The 18,974-nt window shown below is 42.2% G+C and overlaps 3 protein-coding genes across 4 annotated transcripts; all 3 read right to left on the reverse strand.

Annotated features, from left to right (window-relative positions):
* Window positions 1–149: 149 nt before the first annotated feature.
* klhl40b (kelch-like family member 40b) lies at window positions 150–3,749 on the reverse strand. Its single transcript, XM_018673811.2, is given in 7 exon segments — window positions 150–626; window positions 1,028–1,177; window positions 1,475–1,515; window positions 1,517–1,661; window positions 1,813–1,920; window positions 2,009–2,169; window positions 2,423–3,749. Coding segments are annotated over 7 exon segments (1,842 nt in total). The 5' UTR covers window positions 3,548–3,749; the 3' UTR covers window positions 150–514.
* Window positions 3,750–4,825: 1,076 nt separating this feature from the next.
* hhatlb (hedgehog acyltransferase like, b) lies at window positions 4,826–12,195 on the reverse strand. Of its 2 annotated transcripts, XM_018673812.2 has the most exons (12): window positions 12,023–12,195; window positions 9,576–9,713; window positions 8,307–8,374; window positions 8,103–8,216; window positions 7,268–7,462; window positions 6,978–7,187; window positions 6,283–6,454; window positions 6,033–6,177; window positions 5,911–5,946; window positions 5,620–5,821; window positions 5,398–5,539; window positions 4,826–5,303 (listed from the first exon to the last, which is right to left on the reverse strand). In XM_018673812.2, the coding sequence occupies exons 2-12, from the start codon at window positions 9,679–9,681 to the stop codon at window positions 5,092–5,094; spliced, it is 1,602 nt and encodes a 533-aa protein (XP_018529328.1). In that variant the 5' UTR covers window positions 9,682–9,713; window positions 12,023–12,195; the 3' UTR covers window positions 4,826–5,091. The 2 variants fall into 2 exon arrangements, with proteins under 2 accessions (XP_018529328.1, XP_050922686.1); XM_051066729.1 differs by lacking the exons at window positions 8,103–8,216; window positions 8,307–8,374; window positions 9,576–9,713; window positions 12,023–12,195 and adding an exon at window positions 7,603–7,808.
* Window positions 12,196–12,849: 654 nt separating this feature from the next.
* LOC108881712 (glycine--tRNA ligase-like) lies at window positions 12,850–18,974 on the reverse strand. The gene is given in 20 exon segments (XM_051066728.1): window positions 12,850–13,390; window positions 13,475–13,665; window positions 13,899–13,992; window positions 14,096–14,205; window positions 14,299–14,384; window positions 14,483–14,627; window positions 14,816–14,924; window positions 15,031–15,195; window positions 15,409–15,571; window positions 15,656–15,672; window positions 15,674–15,806; window positions 15,902–16,047; window positions 16,164–16,193; window positions 16,195–16,241; window positions 17,096–17,184; window positions 17,277–17,389; window positions 17,391–17,419; window positions 17,588–17,690; window positions 17,847–17,948; window positions 18,616–18,974. Coding segments are annotated over 20 exon segments (2,031 nt in total). The 5' UTR covers window positions 18,661–18,974; the 3' UTR covers window positions 12,850–13,276.

Consider the following 18,974-nt stretch of genomic DNA (forward strand, 5'->3'; position numbering starts at 1 on the left):
GTTTCTGCACAGAGGAGATGAAATTGTTTTTGAACTGTATCATGTTTCAGCCAGGCACTCCAAAGGCACTTACATTATGACTTTGCTGCCATCTGTTGGGAAGCACATGACTTCTTGTCAGCACATTTTTCATGGTTATCAAGACAGTGTTTGGTTGCGGTTAAATACTTAAACTTTATTCCATTCAGTGCAAAAAATGTCAGCAGACTACACAGTGTTTACAATTTTACAAATTGAATCTGATTAAAATAGCTGAAACGCATATAAAAATGTTATTAATTAAAAAAGAAGTGTGTCCATGACATTAGGCCAGAATCACAAGTAGCTGTACAATTATAACTGCTGCAGCATTATTAAACAGAACACCAAACACACAAGCTGATTCTTGACAAATGTGCTCATCTTAGATGTCATTGTGACCCTCACTGTGGCTGTACCTGTCCTTTGGACTGTTGTTATACTTCTGTTGGCTCAAGCATTGATTTCTGTCGACAAACAGGAAGCAGAGGTGGTTTTACATCTTGGTGAGATGCAGGGTGTTGAGGCGGACCCCCAGAATAGTGGCTCCTGAGGCGTACTGGATCTCTCTGAGGATCCCAGTCCACTTCCCCTCTGATTCATTATACCTGAGGAGAAAGACAGACATTAATTTGCCATGAAATGCAAAATTGGGACATCCACTCATATTAACTCAGTCAGTCAGTCATTTGGTTTAGGCTATGGCTGTGCAGTGTATCAGTATTTACTGTCATTTCAAACATACCCTGGGAGCTTTTTAGTGTCCTGTGTAACAATATACAATGGTTTTGGCACATGCTATTTTGCAATTTTTGTTTGAGCTAGATGGCATTCTGGTCTCTCCTCTCTTTAACATGCACATTTTCTTTTTAGCTGTGATTTAGGCCGGGCAAAGTGGACATATTCAGGTAAAGTCACCTGCTAAATAACCTTTTTGTGGTGTTCATCACACAATACTGAATGCATGAATGTTTGGATAAAAAGAACTTTGTCTTTGACTGTGACCCACCTCCAGATATCATTCATCTCTTTGGGAACGACCTCGTCGCTGTCCTCCAGAGGCATCATGCCAAAACCTCCTATGGCGTACAGCGCGCCAGCCAAAGACACCAGGTTGAGAGAGCTGCGCTCCTGGGGAAACGTTCCAAAGTCTGACCATCTGAAAAATGTAAACACACACACACACACACACACACACACACACAGGCACTGTTTAGTACAATACACTTATAAAGGAGTCAAGTAGCTAAATAGGTAAATTAATATTTTTAGGCACCCTACGGCCTACTAAAGCCTTTTTTTTGGCTGTATAAACAATTTTTGAGCCTTTAAGCATCATAGTCAATTTAGGGTTATATCCCTGGTGACTTCAGGAGTAAAAACCTTGCACCAGCTACATTATGAGACATCCACGTTCACCTTCGTCAGCCATATTCATTCATTCTGATGAGCTCACTTGTTGGTAGCGATGTCGTACACCTCCACAGAGTCTGTCAGGACCGTCGTCTGTGACTCCTGCAGCCACATATATTTTGTCCTTATGAACGGTGGCTCCAAATAAGGACCGTGCAATCTTCATGGGCGGAAGCTCCTTCCATTCAAATTTTTTGGCATCATATGCACACATCTTCTTTAGACAGCTCCTTTTCATTAGAGAGATGAAGAAAATAGTGAATCTGAGGTTTGCAAATCAGAGACATTGGTCTTTTTTTATTAAGTAAAAAATGTGTTGCTGCAAAATCGTCATGGTTGCCACAGCTGGATATTTATATTTGGATTACATTTTATACTCACTTGTTGTCCCCCTTTCCTCCAATCACATAGACAACATCGTTGTGGGATACTGTTGCATGTCCGTAGACTGGGTAAGGAAGTGATTCTGATTCACCCCATTTAAATGATCTGTAAACGTGAAACCACAGGAGATGTGTAAATTAATTAGGATTCAGTCCTGAGAACAGCAGTGCATTGAACTCTAAATTGTACTCACTGTCTGTTGTAGACCAAAACTGAGTCCAGCGTGTGCTCCTGCTCCTTCAGCTCCCTCCCTCCCAACACAAAGATGGAGTTCTCCGCCTCTGCCAGCCCAAACAGGAAGCGGGGAGACGGGAGAGGAGGCATCCCCAGCCAATCGGCACTGACCGGGTCATACTGAGGTCACAGGAGTCAAATGTTTGTGTATGGGTTACATTTACACCACCAGGGGTTTACTGTAGTACAGCATACATACAGTAACACATGCATGTAGCTGTTCTGTATGTGCAAACACATCACAGACTCTGATTAAATCCCTCCAATACAGATCTGAGGTCAGAAAAACTCTTTTATAATATCATATATTCAGTTTCCACAGTTTCTGTCATTGCAAACCTTCCATCTAACCTTTATTTAGAGCCTCTCCTACCTGCAGGAAGTAGGAGCACAGTGGATCCTCCTTGTTCTGTTCATCAAAGAATAGTCCTCCTGCCACAAAGATCTGGTTCTCCCTGGTGACTAGGCTGGCGTGGTTCTTGGGAATCTGTGTGGAGAGTGATGCTACAAAGCAGTCATTCCCCAGTGGATCGTAGGCCACAGCACCTGTGTCGTTCACCATCAGTATCAAGTGCCTGACAAACATGCCAAATCTCATGTTATCATTCAGGATGCCTGGGAGAAGACTCTCTTCTTCCTCCTCTTTATCCTCCCCCTCTCCATCCTTTTCTGCTCCGCCACTCTCCTTCTTGCTTTTTTTGACCTCTGGCATTTTCCCGGCGAGAGCATCCCAAACCAGCTGGACTTTCTGCTGCAGCTCAGGGTTTGAAGAGATCAATTTGTGTTTCTCCACTTTTTCTCTCAGGTAGTCCTCGCTGACCAGACGCAAACGAACGCAATCCAGCAAACCCGGCAGCTCCCTCTCTCTGTTCTCCATGTCCCGGGACACCCAGTTCATCAAAGCTTCAAACACCGCCTCCTCTGTCTCTACATTCAGGTTGTCGTTCGCTAAAATGGCTGCCAGCTCGCTGGGGAGCAGCTGCAGGAAGTCCTCGTCTCTGGAGATGAGCTGGAAGCGCTCGCAGGCGTAGTTTCGGGCAGAGACGGCCAACCTGGGACAGTCCAGCATGAGGCCAAGCCTGAAGATGGCCAGACAGTTGCTGAGGCTCAGGCGCTTTTGTAGGAAAGAGACACATACGGTGAAAATCGAGGGGATCTGGTACATATTAGCCACAGCGAAGATGTCCTGGACGTTCTGCTCTGTCACATTGATTTTGGAGGTGTACAGGTACTTGAGGATCAGCCCCATAACACCGGGCTCCACATCCTCCAGGACGATCTCTCTCTTTTTGCTCTCCTCGAGGTCAGACAGAAAGATGGAGCGGAAGTAGGAGCTGCAGGCGCACAGGACCAGCCGGTGGCAGGGGAACTCCTTGTCTTTGATCTTCAGCGTGCAGTCAACCAGCTTGTCATTCTCCAGCAAGTCGTACAGGCCGTCCTGGAGCAGCGTCTGCTGGTATATCCTGGGCTCGTCCATAGGGTTTATAGGCAGAGCCATTTTTACTGGCAGGTGAGTTTGAAGAGCCTTTCAGGGGCTGCAAATCACACAAAAAGTGGGTCTTCTTTTTAGCAGAGTAGTTCTAGTTACCAGCCTGGAAAGAGGATTCAGAGGCACAGTCAGTCTGCTGTTAGCCCTCACCAGCTGAACCCAGGGGCTGCCCACTTCCTCAGCTGTCCTGACCCTTCAACTGAGCTCCAACTGGTAAGTTATTTATAGACTGGGTGCTCGGTGTGGGGTTCATACTGGAACATGAAATGCAATATCCATGCTTCAACCCCCCCCCACCCCCACCCCCACCCCTCCTACAACTTACAACCCTACCCCCTCCCACTCCCCAGGAACATCCAATCCACCCACACTCAGACAGCTGACACATTGCTTCATGGGAAATATGTCTGACCTGAGTCACGGGGGGCTTTTGTATTAGAGGCCGCCCCATCAGGTCTCTGTGAGTCATCATAGCCACAGTGTCACCCTGTCATTTTGTTATCTTACTTCATTTCATGATATTTACACAATTTTATGGAACACACACATACCTTAAGAACTTATACAGGTAATCGCAGATGTGACAGCTGGCGGCACTTAGATCAGTTTCTTTCAAAAGTTTTGTCACTCGATAAAAAAACACTTATCGTGGTTAACGATACAAACTTTACGGCTTGTGATGACGTTTTCCATGCGGACAATCCGGTCGCATGTCGATGGCGTCATGCAAAAACCCAACTTACTTGGTGCGATTGTGTGTATCCCACACGTGAAAATAAATCTTAAGTAATCTAAGTAAAACACTTTCAGAGGGATCACATTTTTAAAAATGTATTTATGTATTTCTGTTTTATTGAGATATATGAGTTGAGAATCACCAACCGACTGATCCTCGTGTAAAATCATTGGAGTAGTTTGGTCAAGGAAACACTCCTGGTCTGATTCGTAGAAAACCCTGTGGAGTAGTGAAGCCAGTTCATTACAAAAACATAATCTCCCCTCTTCCATGCCATTAAATGCCTTTTATCACACTGTTGTCCAGGCAGTGATTCACCACAAGTGTGATCATACCATAGCCATTCCACTGGACAGTGTTTAAAAGTGTTTCCAGTGTGGAGGCATCAAACAGGAATTAAGCTGCAAACCACTGATGTAATGCCACAGAAATACCTCACACCCCTAATGACAAGATACAACACTGACTCACACACCCTGCTCTCTCATTCATATTTAAAGAGCTCCATCAGAAAGGTCAGAAACTTTCCAGAAAGATACAAGACACGACTCTGAACAAATCTTTGCAGTTTATTTTTTGCATTAACAGTAAAGGCAGAGGTTTCAGAAAATGAAATAAAGTTTTAACTTCCCTACAGTTAAAGAGAAACTTTTTGTGTATATTTTATAAATACAGTTAAATGATGGTAAACATATTTACAGTTAATGCTGTTTTCAACATCAGCAGAAGTAGAGCATCCATTCAAAAATCACATTATAAAATCTACAGTAATACTGTTGGCTGCTACATCCTTCATTATCTGAACTACATCAAATATCTACTCAGCTTTTTCCTTGCTGGGATCTGCGACTGGCTGAGCTGCAGCAGGTGCAGCCGGAGCGCCGGTCGGGCTGGTGGCGGCGTTTGGAGGGGGGGCAGGAGGAAGAGGATCAGGATCATCGATAAGGGCCTGCCTCCTCTCTCGCTCCTTGATCACTTGTATCAGGCAGTAGGTCATAAACATGACGATGATGGTGGTTATAGGGAAGCCTGGGAAGGGAGGGAGATGCAGAAGTTAATTATTAATAAAGTTAGTGAAGAAATGAAACCTCCTACAAACTAATATTACATTTTAAAAAATCACCTTTGAGAAGCAGCCGTTTGGCGACCAACTTGGCAAAGTCCAAACTGTTCAATGCCAGGACGTTGAACAGAACAATACACCAGAAGTTGAAGGTATTGAAGATGGCTCTGATCCTGCGGGACATTGCCTCTGACATTGCCATCTGTAAAATAAATAAATAAACAGAAATTACATTTACAAAAAACATTTTAAACAATTATTCTTACTAAAATCTAAACCAACCTCAAAAGAAGCAAAAGGCTCCATGGAGAATAACTTGGCGGTCCACAGCTCAAAGTTGAGGCCAAAACAGTTAAAGAAAGCCCAGAACAGCACCACCTCACAGGGCCCCAGCCAGAGGATGGTGACGCCAAAGGTGCACAGTGTAGCTACCAGCTCCTCCACCACATTCTCATGCTTTCCACCCAGGTAATCATACACATACCTGTGGAGAATGATGGCATCACAACCTCTAAGTTTGACAAGAAGAAGAAGAACTTTCATGGAATTTATCTGTCCCTTGGAGATACTCACTTGCACAGCCAGTCATTGATTCCTCTGTCAAAGTGCCTACAAACAGATCAGGTTTAGTGTCACAGAATTGTGTAATGAGTGTGATGAACCACTTGTGATCAAGTTGTGTAAACTCCACTCACGTTTCAGCAAACACGTAGAGCATAGTGATACATTTTGGTGGCCTGGGAGGGTCTAGATGATCCAGTTTGGATACTGTGTTGATGACTCCAAACATGACAGCTGCTTTAACCCAGTCATACACCAGGTTAAAATAAGCTAGACCCACTGGAAACAATGCAAACACGAGTTACACCTTCAGTTTGTGTCAAAACTGTTAAACAACTGCAAGAGAAAACACTGAATGTAGGTATTCTTGTGAGGCGGCCCGACCTAGAGCCCAGTCAGAGAGGTGTTTCAGCAGCTTCATGTCGGTGGGGATGGTGAGGATGTACATGAAGTGGAAGAGGACGTCCACGACGATGACGACCCCCAGGTGGATCAGGCCCTGCAGGCTGATATTCCACAGCTCCCTCTCTTTCCTGGTCAGGTCTGATTTGTTGGCCTGCAGGGGGCAGCAGACACATGTCACAGCTACCATACAGTCATAGACACCAACCTCTACACTGCTGCTCTGCAGCTCATCCATCACAAATTGGATTGATTTTAGTGTTCATGCAGATATAAATGCATGAAAACTATATGGACTGCTGAGTCTATTACATGAGCACAGCAGTAAGATGAACTCTTCAACTGTATTTTCCCTTGAATTTATTCTCATGTTTTTTAAATAATCTCATTCAGTATGTTGTGAAGGTTCGACCATGAGAAAATCTGTCAATTTTAAATGAATACTGCATCTCAAAGATACCAAAGCATTCTCCAGGATAGCAGCTGCCAACCCAGGGGACAGGACCATCTCAGGGGATGGCAAGATAATTAACAGGACAGGAAAGCAGGAAAATATTCAAATCAAATAGGAAAAGTTTTGTAACCTTGGATCATAAGTGAACACTGCTTTATTTTAAGAGGTAACAAAGCAAAACAGCTGGGAGAACAGCTGGCTGAATGAGTCTAGTTTCACTTACTTGAACATAAAATTTATCGAAAGTCATGATGGGCCCGAAATAGAAGAAGGGGAGGTAGAAGTTGTACTTGAGCAGCTCCAGGATGTTGTAGTTTCCATCCTTCCTTTCACAGTTCTCCAGAGCAAAGCTCATACAGCGCATGATTGTAAAGCCACAACCTCCATAGAAGAGAACATGACGCAGCTCAAAGTCCCCCTCCACAAATCCAGCCTATACAGAGAGGAAACCATGGAAAATAAGATGGCTTTGTCAAAAACCGTACTTCTCCTGACATGTAGGCAGCAGCTTACCTGCCAGGACACGAAGGGTTCACACTTGAATGTAGCGAGGGTGCAAAGGCCGGTGACGAAGCAGAGCCAGCGGATTTTCACCAAGGAGATGCTGTAGAGCAGGATGCAGTGGGAGAGGATGAGGGTGATGTAGGTCCAGCCCATACTGGTCCACACAGCCAGGAGTCCATACACCATGTACACCAAGGACCTGTACTGTGAGAGAGAGGAAAATAGCGTTACCACACAATCACACATCTAAAAGTCAATCAAACGCCTGGCTTTTGAAATTACTCCAAAGTACAGCAAAAAAAAAGAATTTGTAGCTGTTTACAGCTAGAAGACAAGAAAATTACCCCCTTCTTTATCCTGAGGCCATCTTGTTCACATTCACCCTGAGACTTTGCTGACACATAACAGACATGTGGTCTAATGGTGTTTAACTGAACTAAACTGACATAACTGATGTGGCTAAATATAGAACTACATTTCTATTTACTGCCCTCTGTCTCCTTCATTCTTCATCTACAGTCATCCCTCCATTTCACTCTCGCTGTGTTTTTCTTTCCACCTGGTCCCATTTATCATCTGCTGTTTTGCTAATGATATAAAAAGCTACAGTGCAATGTTATAAAAATAAATTGTGACAAAGTGGATTTCAAATGTCAGCAAGTATTCATAATAACAGCACAGCGAGAGGTGAATCCATCGCGGCGGACAACATGATTGTTTCTTCCACTTAATTTCCTAGCAGCTCGATGCTTTGCTCAGATCATTAAACCTGAGTCCTTTATCTCTTTTACTACATTACTCTTCCTACAGGAGCTCGATAAATGAATCGGGTCAGTCGAAGCACCTGTGGAGCCAGCATGGAGCAGATCTTGGCGAACAGCACGTGACCTGAAAGGGCAAACAGGATGTGCTCCCTGAAGGTGGAGAACCACATCATCCACTCAAAATCAGCCGTATCCTGCACAACAGTGAGCAGAGAGTGACAAATTAGGAACAACAAATGTGTATCAATGAACTCTATCATAATAAACTATGAATGTTTTCTCACCATTTTCCTCCCAAAGTAGTACCATCCCGGTTTCACACTGGTTTTGAACGTCTTTTTGTTTGCATTGGCTGGAATAAGACGAGACAAAAGAGAATTATTGTAGATTAAAAACACTGGTTACTTGTCAGAGTAAAGGATGATGGGAAAACTGCAACACAACAAATTTAGCAAATGAGGATATCTCATATTAGCACACATACATGCACATTTCTCTGTCACTTGATCTATCATTTTCTGTCTTTTATATTAATCTCCTTGTCCTTGAATGCAAATGTGAAACTTTTGTTGCAGTGCCAGTGAAACACACAATATGCAGGGCTAACACAGGGCCTATTTTCTTCCTCTGTGGTTCTGTGGTATAAATACTGACATCTGATCTCCTCTGCGTGGTCCACATAGCTCTAACTCCTCACCCTCACACAGTGACACCACCCCCATATGTACTGTATACTGCGCATTGTGTTGTTTGTATGTGACTCACTTATAACATAGAGTATGTTTCAACCTAAGGATCAAAATTGAGTCTCTATGTCACTCGTTAGGATCATGTGATACAGGTGTGTTGAGATCACTCCTCCTTACTCTTATTAACTGCTCCCTCATGTACTCTCAGTGGTTTGCTCTTTAGTGAGCAGTAAATTCTGATTTTAGACACTTCTGAATCATCATTACTGACAGGTATATATATAAAAAGTTATGTTTCACATTATGGAATTAGCAGCTGGAATTGGTGTTCATGTCATGGAAACTACTTTTTTTTATTGTTCCACAGGCCTTTTTTATGGAAACCATTTTGACAGCAGGTAAGGCACCTTTTCCACTTGGAATCACTCAAGACTGTTTACATGAAATCTGTTTATTAGTCTGCGTTGTTTACTATACTGCTGGCACATTTGCTGTGTTGTTCACATGCCACACGGACCTGTTGATTCAAATCAGCACGTGCTGTTCTATGCCCTCATGTAAATTGGAAGCAAAGCTCCACTCAACATCAACCTGAGCACAGGTCTAATCAGCCACAGTAACTGAAAATACCTGTGTGGGTGTGCAGGGCCTTCACCAATCAAATTTAAGGGAACCACAACAAATGTTATTTATGTTTTAAAAAATGCATTTACTACATAACATACTGATACAAATATCCATGTTAATATTGATTTTTACTTGTGTACAAGCCGCACTGTGTGAGTTAGACAGAGAGCACTTCTACCTGAACATACTGTAGGACTGTTTCTACCTGTGTTTGTGTGTGTGCTTTTTCATACTCACAACTGGAAACCTCAAAGATCCAGCTGGTGGACCAGAACATGGCAAGACACAGCACCATGTAGTAGAAGTAGATCTCATATTTGGGAAGTGCAGCTTTGAGCCCCATGGTGACACGGACAGGAAGAGCTCTGGAGGAACCTAAATGCACAACATCAGACCAGTCAACACTTTGTTTGTGTAAGTAAAACCTGTTTTCTTAGTGACAGCGTGTCAGGTCCTGTCTACAGACGAGGAAGCTTTCCTGCTGGTCCTCAGCCTCTTTATATCTCTTCACTTCGACCTTCTGGATCACACTTACTACATCAGGGGAGAGGGCACATTATCAACACATTGAACCAGCAGCTGTGTACTTTAAAATAAAAAGTGTAACAATGCTGCTTCACTGTTTCTATGGGAGACATGTATTCCAGCTGCACTAAAAATAGACTTCTTGACTTGTCAGTCATTCTTGTTTAAGGTCACTGTCACGTGGGATTCTTAAGAACAGGAAAGTAACAAAAGACATTTACTTCCTGCTATAATGTAAACACTGCACTTGGGATACAGCAGAACTTTACAGGAGTATTTCCTGTCTGTGTGACTTCATATTTTTACTCCATTATTTTTCACAGGGAGATTTTCCATTTACGTTGTACCTATATTTATCTGATGGGTGAAAATACCACTAATTTTTGCAGATTATAAGGACATAAATCCTGATAGTTTTCAATAGTTTGCAGATTATTCAAATGCATAAGTAATTAGATCTTGTCATCACATGTAAAAGTCCAGAAGTACTAGCTACAAAATGTACTGAAAGTATCAAAAGTAACATCCACAAGTAAGTATTATGCAGAATAACCTCTGTCAGTGTTATGTTATCACATTACTGGATCATTATTATTTATACATTAGCATGGAAGTGACACTTGTGTAAAAGTAACTATAGCTGTGAAAATATATGTAATGGAGGAGAAAGTACAGTAGTTCTCATCAAGTAGTACAGTAGAAGTATAAAGCTGAGGCAAATGGAAGTACTCAAGTAAAGTGCAAGTACTTAAACACTGTATTTGAGTTGTACTTGAGTAAATGTACCTCCTAACACTCCACCACTGCCTTGTATGACCTGGGCCATCGGCAACATTATTATATAACTTACACATTAACACAAAAATAATTTAACACTGTCAAGAGCAGTGGAGGAATGTAACTCAGTACAGTTACTCAAGTACAATTTTGATGTACTCTGAGTATTTTATTTTTATGCTACTTTACACTTCTACTTCACTACAACTAAAGGCTTTAATTACTGATTACTTTTAGCTCAAGGTTTTACATGCAAAGCATATGAGGAGCTTAGAAAATATGATACTGTAAACTGACCTGTATAAAGTTTCTATAATGGGCAACACATCGACAAATTAATATCCATACACAATACAATGTATTATTAATAATGTATCATTCTGTAAGGAGTGTTTCTGTATGATGAGTACTTACTTTTGATACTTACATTCAACAGGTAGCAGGATGCCTCCTTCCAGTGTTTTATATTATTTGATCATTGAAAAGCAGCATTTTCATGTTATACTGGTGCTTCTCATTTTAATTACTCTTGACTTGCTTAATCTGTGACACTGCATCATAATCTCATTCATCATAGGTTTACCAGTGTCAAAACAAAGTAACTACAGCTGTCACATAAATGCTGTGGAGTATTCCCACAGTGATACGTAGTGGAATATTAATTTAAAAAGTAGCATAAAACTGAAATATGTGACTAAAGAACATTAAAACTGCAGTTGAATACAGTACTTGAGTAAATGTACTTAGTTACATTCCACCACTGGCTACACTTTAATATATACTATATACTATACACAAGCTAAATTATGTTTCTATCAGCCTGTTCAGTACAGCTGAGTGACTTTCTGTTAATGTTTTTTCTTATTTACCCCAAGTCGTTTTCTCTTTGACATTGATAAGATACAGCATCAGACCCATGCAGAATAATTCAATACTACAAAAGACACGGAGTCTTAATCATTAAGGAATTTTATCTGCCCTCACCTGCTTGAAGCTCATCACTTCTATCAAGAAAAGAACAGTGGAGGGCAAATGGGCAAGTTCCCACTGATTAGAATTCAGAGAGGTAAAGACACTAACAAAGTGCAGCTGCTTGCTATTTTTAACCAAACAACTTCTCTCCAGTGAATTTCTTCTGTAGCTTTAGTGCATGCTCAACTCTGAAAAACGATGATACATGGCTTTGTAGTGAAGAAACCAAACTCAACCACGTATCTTTCCTGTTTCCGGAAAACAGCACCCCGCTGAATGAAATAACTTGTAAGCTACATAAAAAATATCTGCCTGTTCTTTCCTCACAATGTGTTGAGATGCCCGCTGTGTAAATGCCACACGGTCATGCACTTCAGCTTGTCCTCTGCAGCACCTGTTGTTATACTGACCTTGAACGCAGCAGTCGCGAGCCCGAAGGAGTTGCTGTTAAAACGAAGCTTTTAAATTTGTTCAGAAGGAGAGAAAACGCGGGTTAAAATTTTATGTAAAAACTAAACTTGGAGGAAAACGTAAACTTTTACATGTGCTGTGCATCCACAGGGCGCAGGCTGGGCTGCGGGTCCCTCTGACTCCCTGAGAGGGAGCTGCCACCGGTTAAAGGTGACATGATGTATTTATACTTTGACCGCTGACACAAGGGGGGGCGGAACAGGAGGGCTGATAAATCAGTATAATAGGTTATAAGCCAGACAGCATCAGGAGTCTATTAGGGTCTCTGATCTTTGCATGTTAGAAATTAGCCTACCTTCTTAAATAATCCAGCAGAGGGTTAACCCACCTAAACCCACTTAGTGCAGCTATATAGTAACTCTATCATCACTGGGTTAAATCACATATCAGACTGTTAAACTGTAATTGTATGCAAATGAGCATGACTTACCATGAATTACATCTGCTGCCTTGTTTGACAAAATTAATACATTTTGTGTAATTAATTAATATTTTCAAAATAAAAGACCCCCTCTTTATTTTCTCTCATTGCTATTTTCCATATTCTCGGTTGCCAGATCTGTTTCGGGAGGGTCTAAGCCTGTTGCAATTTTGAGCTCCAGCCAAACGTCCATGCTTCACATTCTACAGTGAACTGCAAGCTGTGCAACAACAGGCAGTGCCGACTAGTGACAGTATCACATAATACAATACAGCGAGATGCAGTGGTGACATTACAGTTGGGAACACAAAGCAACCCTACGTATAAAAGCACAGGATGCATGTCTGCACAGTGAAAAGAGCCATATGACATTTATTTAGAAAAGTCAACCAAGTTTTGTTTTCTGCTTTCAGAGCATCAGTGCTACACATCCACTGGGAGCAGTTAAGAGAGTTGCTCAGGTGACAATAATACTGTTCAACGTAGGAGGCCACAGGGGGACGGCATTCAACCTCCAGCATGTTTGTGAGTAGTTTTCCCTCAGTCTATGTGACACATTTGAATCTCGAGATGCTGCTGCATACTTGATGTGTATACCATAATATAAGTCTAAAGACAGATACAGATAAAGATAGTCATAATGTTTGGCCTTTGCTTTATCATCATAAACTATTCCCAGGTGAATTTATCACACATTTTTTTAAGGTAGCAAACTTATTGTTTCAAATCTTTCTATGGACCCTGTGCGTACAGTAGAGGAGTCCCAGCCTGGTCATTCCTTCTTGCTGGTCTCCTGTCCTTCAAATATGGGGTACTTGCTCTCCACCTCAGCCCACGTCAAGGTGCCATTAGACAGACCTCGAATCATCCCTGGCAACTCAGAGATCTGCAATACATTTTTCTGAATTAGTACCAAAAAAAGATGTGACACTTTATATGTATTAAAGCTACGGTTATTTTCATCTTCTACCTCGGCCCTGATCTGCCTCATTGAGTCCCGGTCTCTCAGAGTGGCCGTGTGAGGCGTCTTGTTCACCGTGTCGAAGTCGATGGTGATGCCAAAGGCCACACCGATCTCGTCCGACCTGGCGTAGCGTCGCCCGATGGATCCTGAAGAGTCATCCACCTTATGAGACAGACCGTTTTTGGTCATGGCCTCAGCTGAAAGGAGGAAATAAATGTGCCCAATTAGCTTAGCATTAAGACTAGAAACAAAGGGAAACAGCTAGCCTGGTTCTGTCTGGAGGTAACAAAGTCCACCTACCACCATCTCTGAAGCTCACTGATTAAGTGATCTTGTTTGGTTATATGAAGAAAGCAAATAAACACAAATCCCAAAATGTTGAGCTATTCCTTTAAACCAAATGACGTGTTGAAGTTGGTATCATACTCACATAACTGGCTGACAAATGGCATAAACTCCTGGTTCTGGCTCAAAGGCAGGATGGCACATTTATATGGAGCTACAGAGGCAGGGAAGCTGAAATACTGCACAAGAAATAACATGATCATCAGGTCAAAGAAACAGCAACAATCAAAACAACCACATGACTCTCACTCAGATCTGATTCCTATTTTGAAGCCGTCTCACCGTCCTCTGTTCGTCCCCCTGCCGGATATGGAACGAGTGCTCGAAGATAGAGTACATGATTCTGCCGATGCCAAACGAGGGTTCGATTACATTGGGAACAATCTCCTCCACTGTGGGAAAACAGAGACGGTTGTTTTCCCACAAGAACAACACACTCGTTCTACTCTACAGCCACAAAGCCAGGTTTGATGGCGACCTCTTACCGTGCAAGGTTTTCTGGAACCTCTTCACACCGACCATGTCTTTGGTCAGTGTGAACGTTTTGCCCTCTGTCTCGATCCTGAACTCCCTGTAGAAAAGAACACAACATCACCAGAATCAAAGGAATACTCATAAATAAACTTGATGGAACATTTGCTTCAAAAGAGTGCAGTGATCATTAATTACCCAACGTCACTGAGAAGCTTCTCCTGATCAGTGATGAAGCATTCGTCACAGACAGCCAGGTACTCCAGGACCAACTTGGCATCTTTCTTGTAGGCCATCCCTATGGCTCCTTTGTTAGGTTCAAACTGGACGACATTTACTACTTTGTTTGAAGGAGTTAAGGAGTAAAATAGAGGAATCTGATTCACTTTTAAAGATTTAAAGCATTTTCTTCTGCATCTGATGCATGAGTTGTGCTGTAAAAATAAAGTTAGAGATAATAATGAACCTAACCTAACCATAATATGGTGTGATTATATTGAGGGTTGTTGGGACTGGGACAACTGAAGGATATGGGTTCTTTCAAAGGCTTTTCGGCCACCAGAGGGACTTTGGTTGCTCTGGAGTGACACGAGAGGTCGTAACAGGCACGATCAGCACAGCCCACAATTTCTATCCAACCCTGAGAGAGAAAAAACAACCATGTGTCAGAATAAAACGTGTAGCTGTCACATCCCATTGTTCTCAACTGTTAAGCTTTAAGTGAGAATAAAAGAGTGCAGATTTACATAGGAGGTTTTGGACTCTGCGTCCCAGCAGTCGCATGCATAGTGAGCCATCTCGTTTTCCATGTGCTGACGGAAGCGCACTTTATCCTTGGAGAGCCCCACTTTAATCAGATACAGGTAGATTCTTCCAATGAAGTAGCCTAGCACCGAGTTGTTGATCACTCCCTGCAGGAGACACACAGAAGATTTAAAGCTAAAGGCCATTTTTGTTGATTGTTGAGTCTTATATATGAAATGTTTGAATAATGCCATATCATTCTCATTGGCAGACAGCATGGTTGTAAATTTAAACTTAATTTATCAAACTTCAAAAGACATTTCTGTGGCACATACTGTGAATATTATAGTGTAACATGGGTTCAATGAAATGACCCCTACCTGCTCCACAGCATCCCCCAGCCTCATGATCTGTGCAGACTGTCCGCTGGTCTGGGCCTTCGACGAGAACAACATGATCTCCAGGTTAGCCACATTGGAGAATTTAGGGTGGACCTTGTCATTTGGATCCACAAAGTGCTCAATCTCAGCCATGGTGAACTCCCTGCAAGCAAGAGAAGTTTAAGTCTCACTGTATATTTGTTATTTATTTGTGATTCATGTTGAGGAGCTGGTGGCTTGTGACTACCTAACACGGATGAGTCCAGGAGCGAGGAGAGATTTCATTCCTGAAGGAGTTTCCTATCTGAGCAGCAGCAAAGGGCAGTTTTCCCTGGTTAAACTCCAAAAGACGCTTGAAGTTGAGGAACATTCCCTGAGCTGTTTCAGGCCTCAGATAGCTGCACAGAAACAATCAGTTGGCACAGTTTCAACACAGCAAATGCTTTCAGTCATGAGACACCTGAGACAGATGGTGTGTTAAGCTGGTCAGTACCCGGGCATGTTGCCCCCCGGCCCAATGGACGTCTGAAACATCAGGTTGAAGGAGACGGGAGGTGTGAGGTCATTTCCTGTGGCAGGGGACTTGACGTTGTATTTCACAAAGAGATCAGCCAGCTCCTGCTGAGTGTAGTTATCCATCTGGAACAAAGACAGCAGCAGTGCATTAGATGATTCTCTACCAGCAGGTGTCAGTATTTTCACCAACACTGACTGTGTGTGAATGTGTATAGACGTCCTGTTTATGCAGCACCCACCTGAGTGATTACATCCTCCATCTCGATTCGCCCTCTCCACCAAGCATTTCTCATCAGACATCAGTTTTTTTAAGTGAGCTGTGAGGAAACATGCATCTCGATTAGCAACTTCAAATTAGCAGTATTTTAAAAATGTAATTAAGGGATCATCAGTGCTTTAGAGTCCATGTTCATTTTGGTCAATTTTTAGACTTTCTGTGCATTCATCATTCATATTTGTCTTCGTTTCGCACTCATTAAACTGACATTTCTCCACATTCATGGTATCTTTTTTTTCAGCACATATTCAGCTATAAGTCTTCTAATTTTGACAATTTAATAAAGTAAGCTGACAGACACCTACAGGTGTCCAAAAATGTACAAATAGTTCATGATAATTACTCAAAATACAAAAGTAGAAGCAGCAGAAAAATGTAAGAAATTAGACTATAATACAGTCTATTTTCATGTAAAGTGATTTGATCCCTTTCACTGATGAATAGGACAGACTATAGATTAAGGAACACCTGAAAAACCAGTTGCATACAAACCCCTGCCCCACCCCTGCCTTGCCTCGACCAACAACCCCCCTGGGGATATACAACCCGGTATGGCAGGTAAAAACCTGCTCTGACAGATGATCTTGCACATTCTGTGAAAATCAGCAGAAAAGCATCAGAGAGGTGGAAAATATCTAGTGGCAGGCTGATTACTGTGATCTACTCTGACAGTCTGTAGTTATTCTCATCTTTGATGTTAAAGTTTCACATTAATATACTTTAGACAGTCACAGCTCAACTGGTAATTATCAGTGTTGTTCATGAGTTTGGCCTACAGGTCACCAGGTCATCCCTCTCTTTAGGGATGAAATCTGACACCTTGTTTGCAAAGAAGAACAGATGGGGCTCATTTTAATCCCCTAACTGATGTAATGGTGAGAGGAAAAAAGTCACCTTTGAGCAGGTGATCAGCTCTGTAGCATTCTCCAGTCCTGGCATCTTTTACCATGTAGTCAGCAAATTTATCCACATGCCCTGAAGTTCTGAAAACAAGCAGCAGGTTTTTGGACAGATCTAAATGCAAGTCGAGCTAAAATTTGCTGCTTCTCTGTCAAAAACAGGATATGCATCCTACTTGAGGACAGGCTCGGGGGTCAGCATGGTGCAGTCGATCTCCAGGATCTGCTCCTCCTGGATGAAGTGCTGCCTCCACACCTGCAGGATGTTGTTCTTAAGGGCGCAGCCAACCTGGACCGAAGTCATACAGGCCGCTCACACCTGAGAAAAAAAAGTGAGTTTTCACCTTTCTTGAATTGTGCGTGCTCTGTCACTATCATATTTTTGGGTTTCCCTGCTGGGCTTCAGCTGCCAAGGACATCTCTCTAACCTTTGCTTCGGTGGTTTTGCTTTTTCCTTTCTATTGTGATCATCTTTATGGTATTTTACCTCCATATATGGCAAAAGCCTGATCGTAGAAGAATCTCCTCTTTAATGTGTCCTCCATTTTCACCCTGTCCACCACATCATCTTTGGGTTGCAAAGCGAGCTCCTAGAGGTGAGAATAAAGGTTGAGAAAATTATTCCCCAAACTAAATAGGGAATTTAAAAGAAATACAAAATTACATGCTAATATTCTATGACAAAAACTGAAAGTGAAGACAGAGGGTAGCAAGAAAAGATTAACCGGCAGTTGTTGGACTCTGACCTTTGCTTCAAGAATCTTCTTCCGGGCTTTCAGCTCTGCCACGGCTTTGCTCACCTCCTGCTCTGAGGCGCCTTTCTCCTTCAACTGATGCACCAAGTCGCCCTGCAGAAAAATACCTTACAATTCATCCTATTGTTTTATCTTGACGTTACTTTACACAACTGTCTTTTGCAGTACAGTTGTAGCAGATTAAAAGCAGTACACTGGGCAGAAGGTGAGCACATGCTGACATGAGGTCATGGATGTTGGCGAGAAATGATCTGTCTGGTTGTCTTGGTATTACTAAGTGGACATGAAACTGATCAGTTTTACACATCTTTTAAATAATCAGCCATAAATTTACAAAACACTCTTTAATATTAAAGTGGCAGATACACATTTAAAGCAGAGGTGAGCCTGCAAAGTTATGTTTCACTCTGGTTTTCAGACCATGAGGCTCTGTCATATGTCTAATTTCTAAAATCCAATCTGAAATATGTACGTTCATTGAAAACACCCCTTGAAGTGCTTATAAAGCCTGTTACATCAGTGTACTCAAACAAGTTTCAAATTTGTTTAACAAATGTTTTCATGCTCTTAAAATGTTTAACTATGTAAACATTTTCTATACTAATGCAATTTAGATGCTAGAATTAAAACAGTGAAATGAACCAGTGAACCAAACACAGATGACAATTTTTAAGACATAACAAATAATTTTAAAGCATATAAAATAACACTTTGATTTCCCTCTGTGTCTACAGGTATGTAACCAGGCAGGATACCTCACCTGTTCCCTCACAGCCTCCCTCAAAGGCGCCAGTACTTGTTCCATCTTGAGTCGTATACAAAGCTCCCTGCACTGCTGCTGCTCCAACCAGCTGCTGGATCTCCTCTGGACAGAAGTGGATTTCACTTTTCTTCAGGCTTACTTCAGACAGAGGGAAAAGAAGGGGAGGGGCCTGCTTCTACTCTCTCTGCTATGTTGTATTGTCTGAAACCAGGGCTTTTTCTTGCATCATCCAGGAAGCTCAGACAGCACTTCATTCATCCTGCAGTAACGACAGAAGTGAGTAAATAGCACTGGCGACCTTTAAATGGAGAGTAAATGTGACCTCTCTGTTGTGTATATGGTACACCCAACAAATT

The sequence above is a fragment of the Lates calcarifer genome, linkage group LG24 (genome assembly GCF_001640805.2).
Source record: "Lates calcarifer isolate ASB-BC8 linkage group LG24, TLL_Latcal_v3, whole genome shotgun sequence".
Lineage (NCBI taxonomy): Eukaryota > Metazoa > Chordata > Actinopteri > Centropomidae > Lates > Lates calcarifer.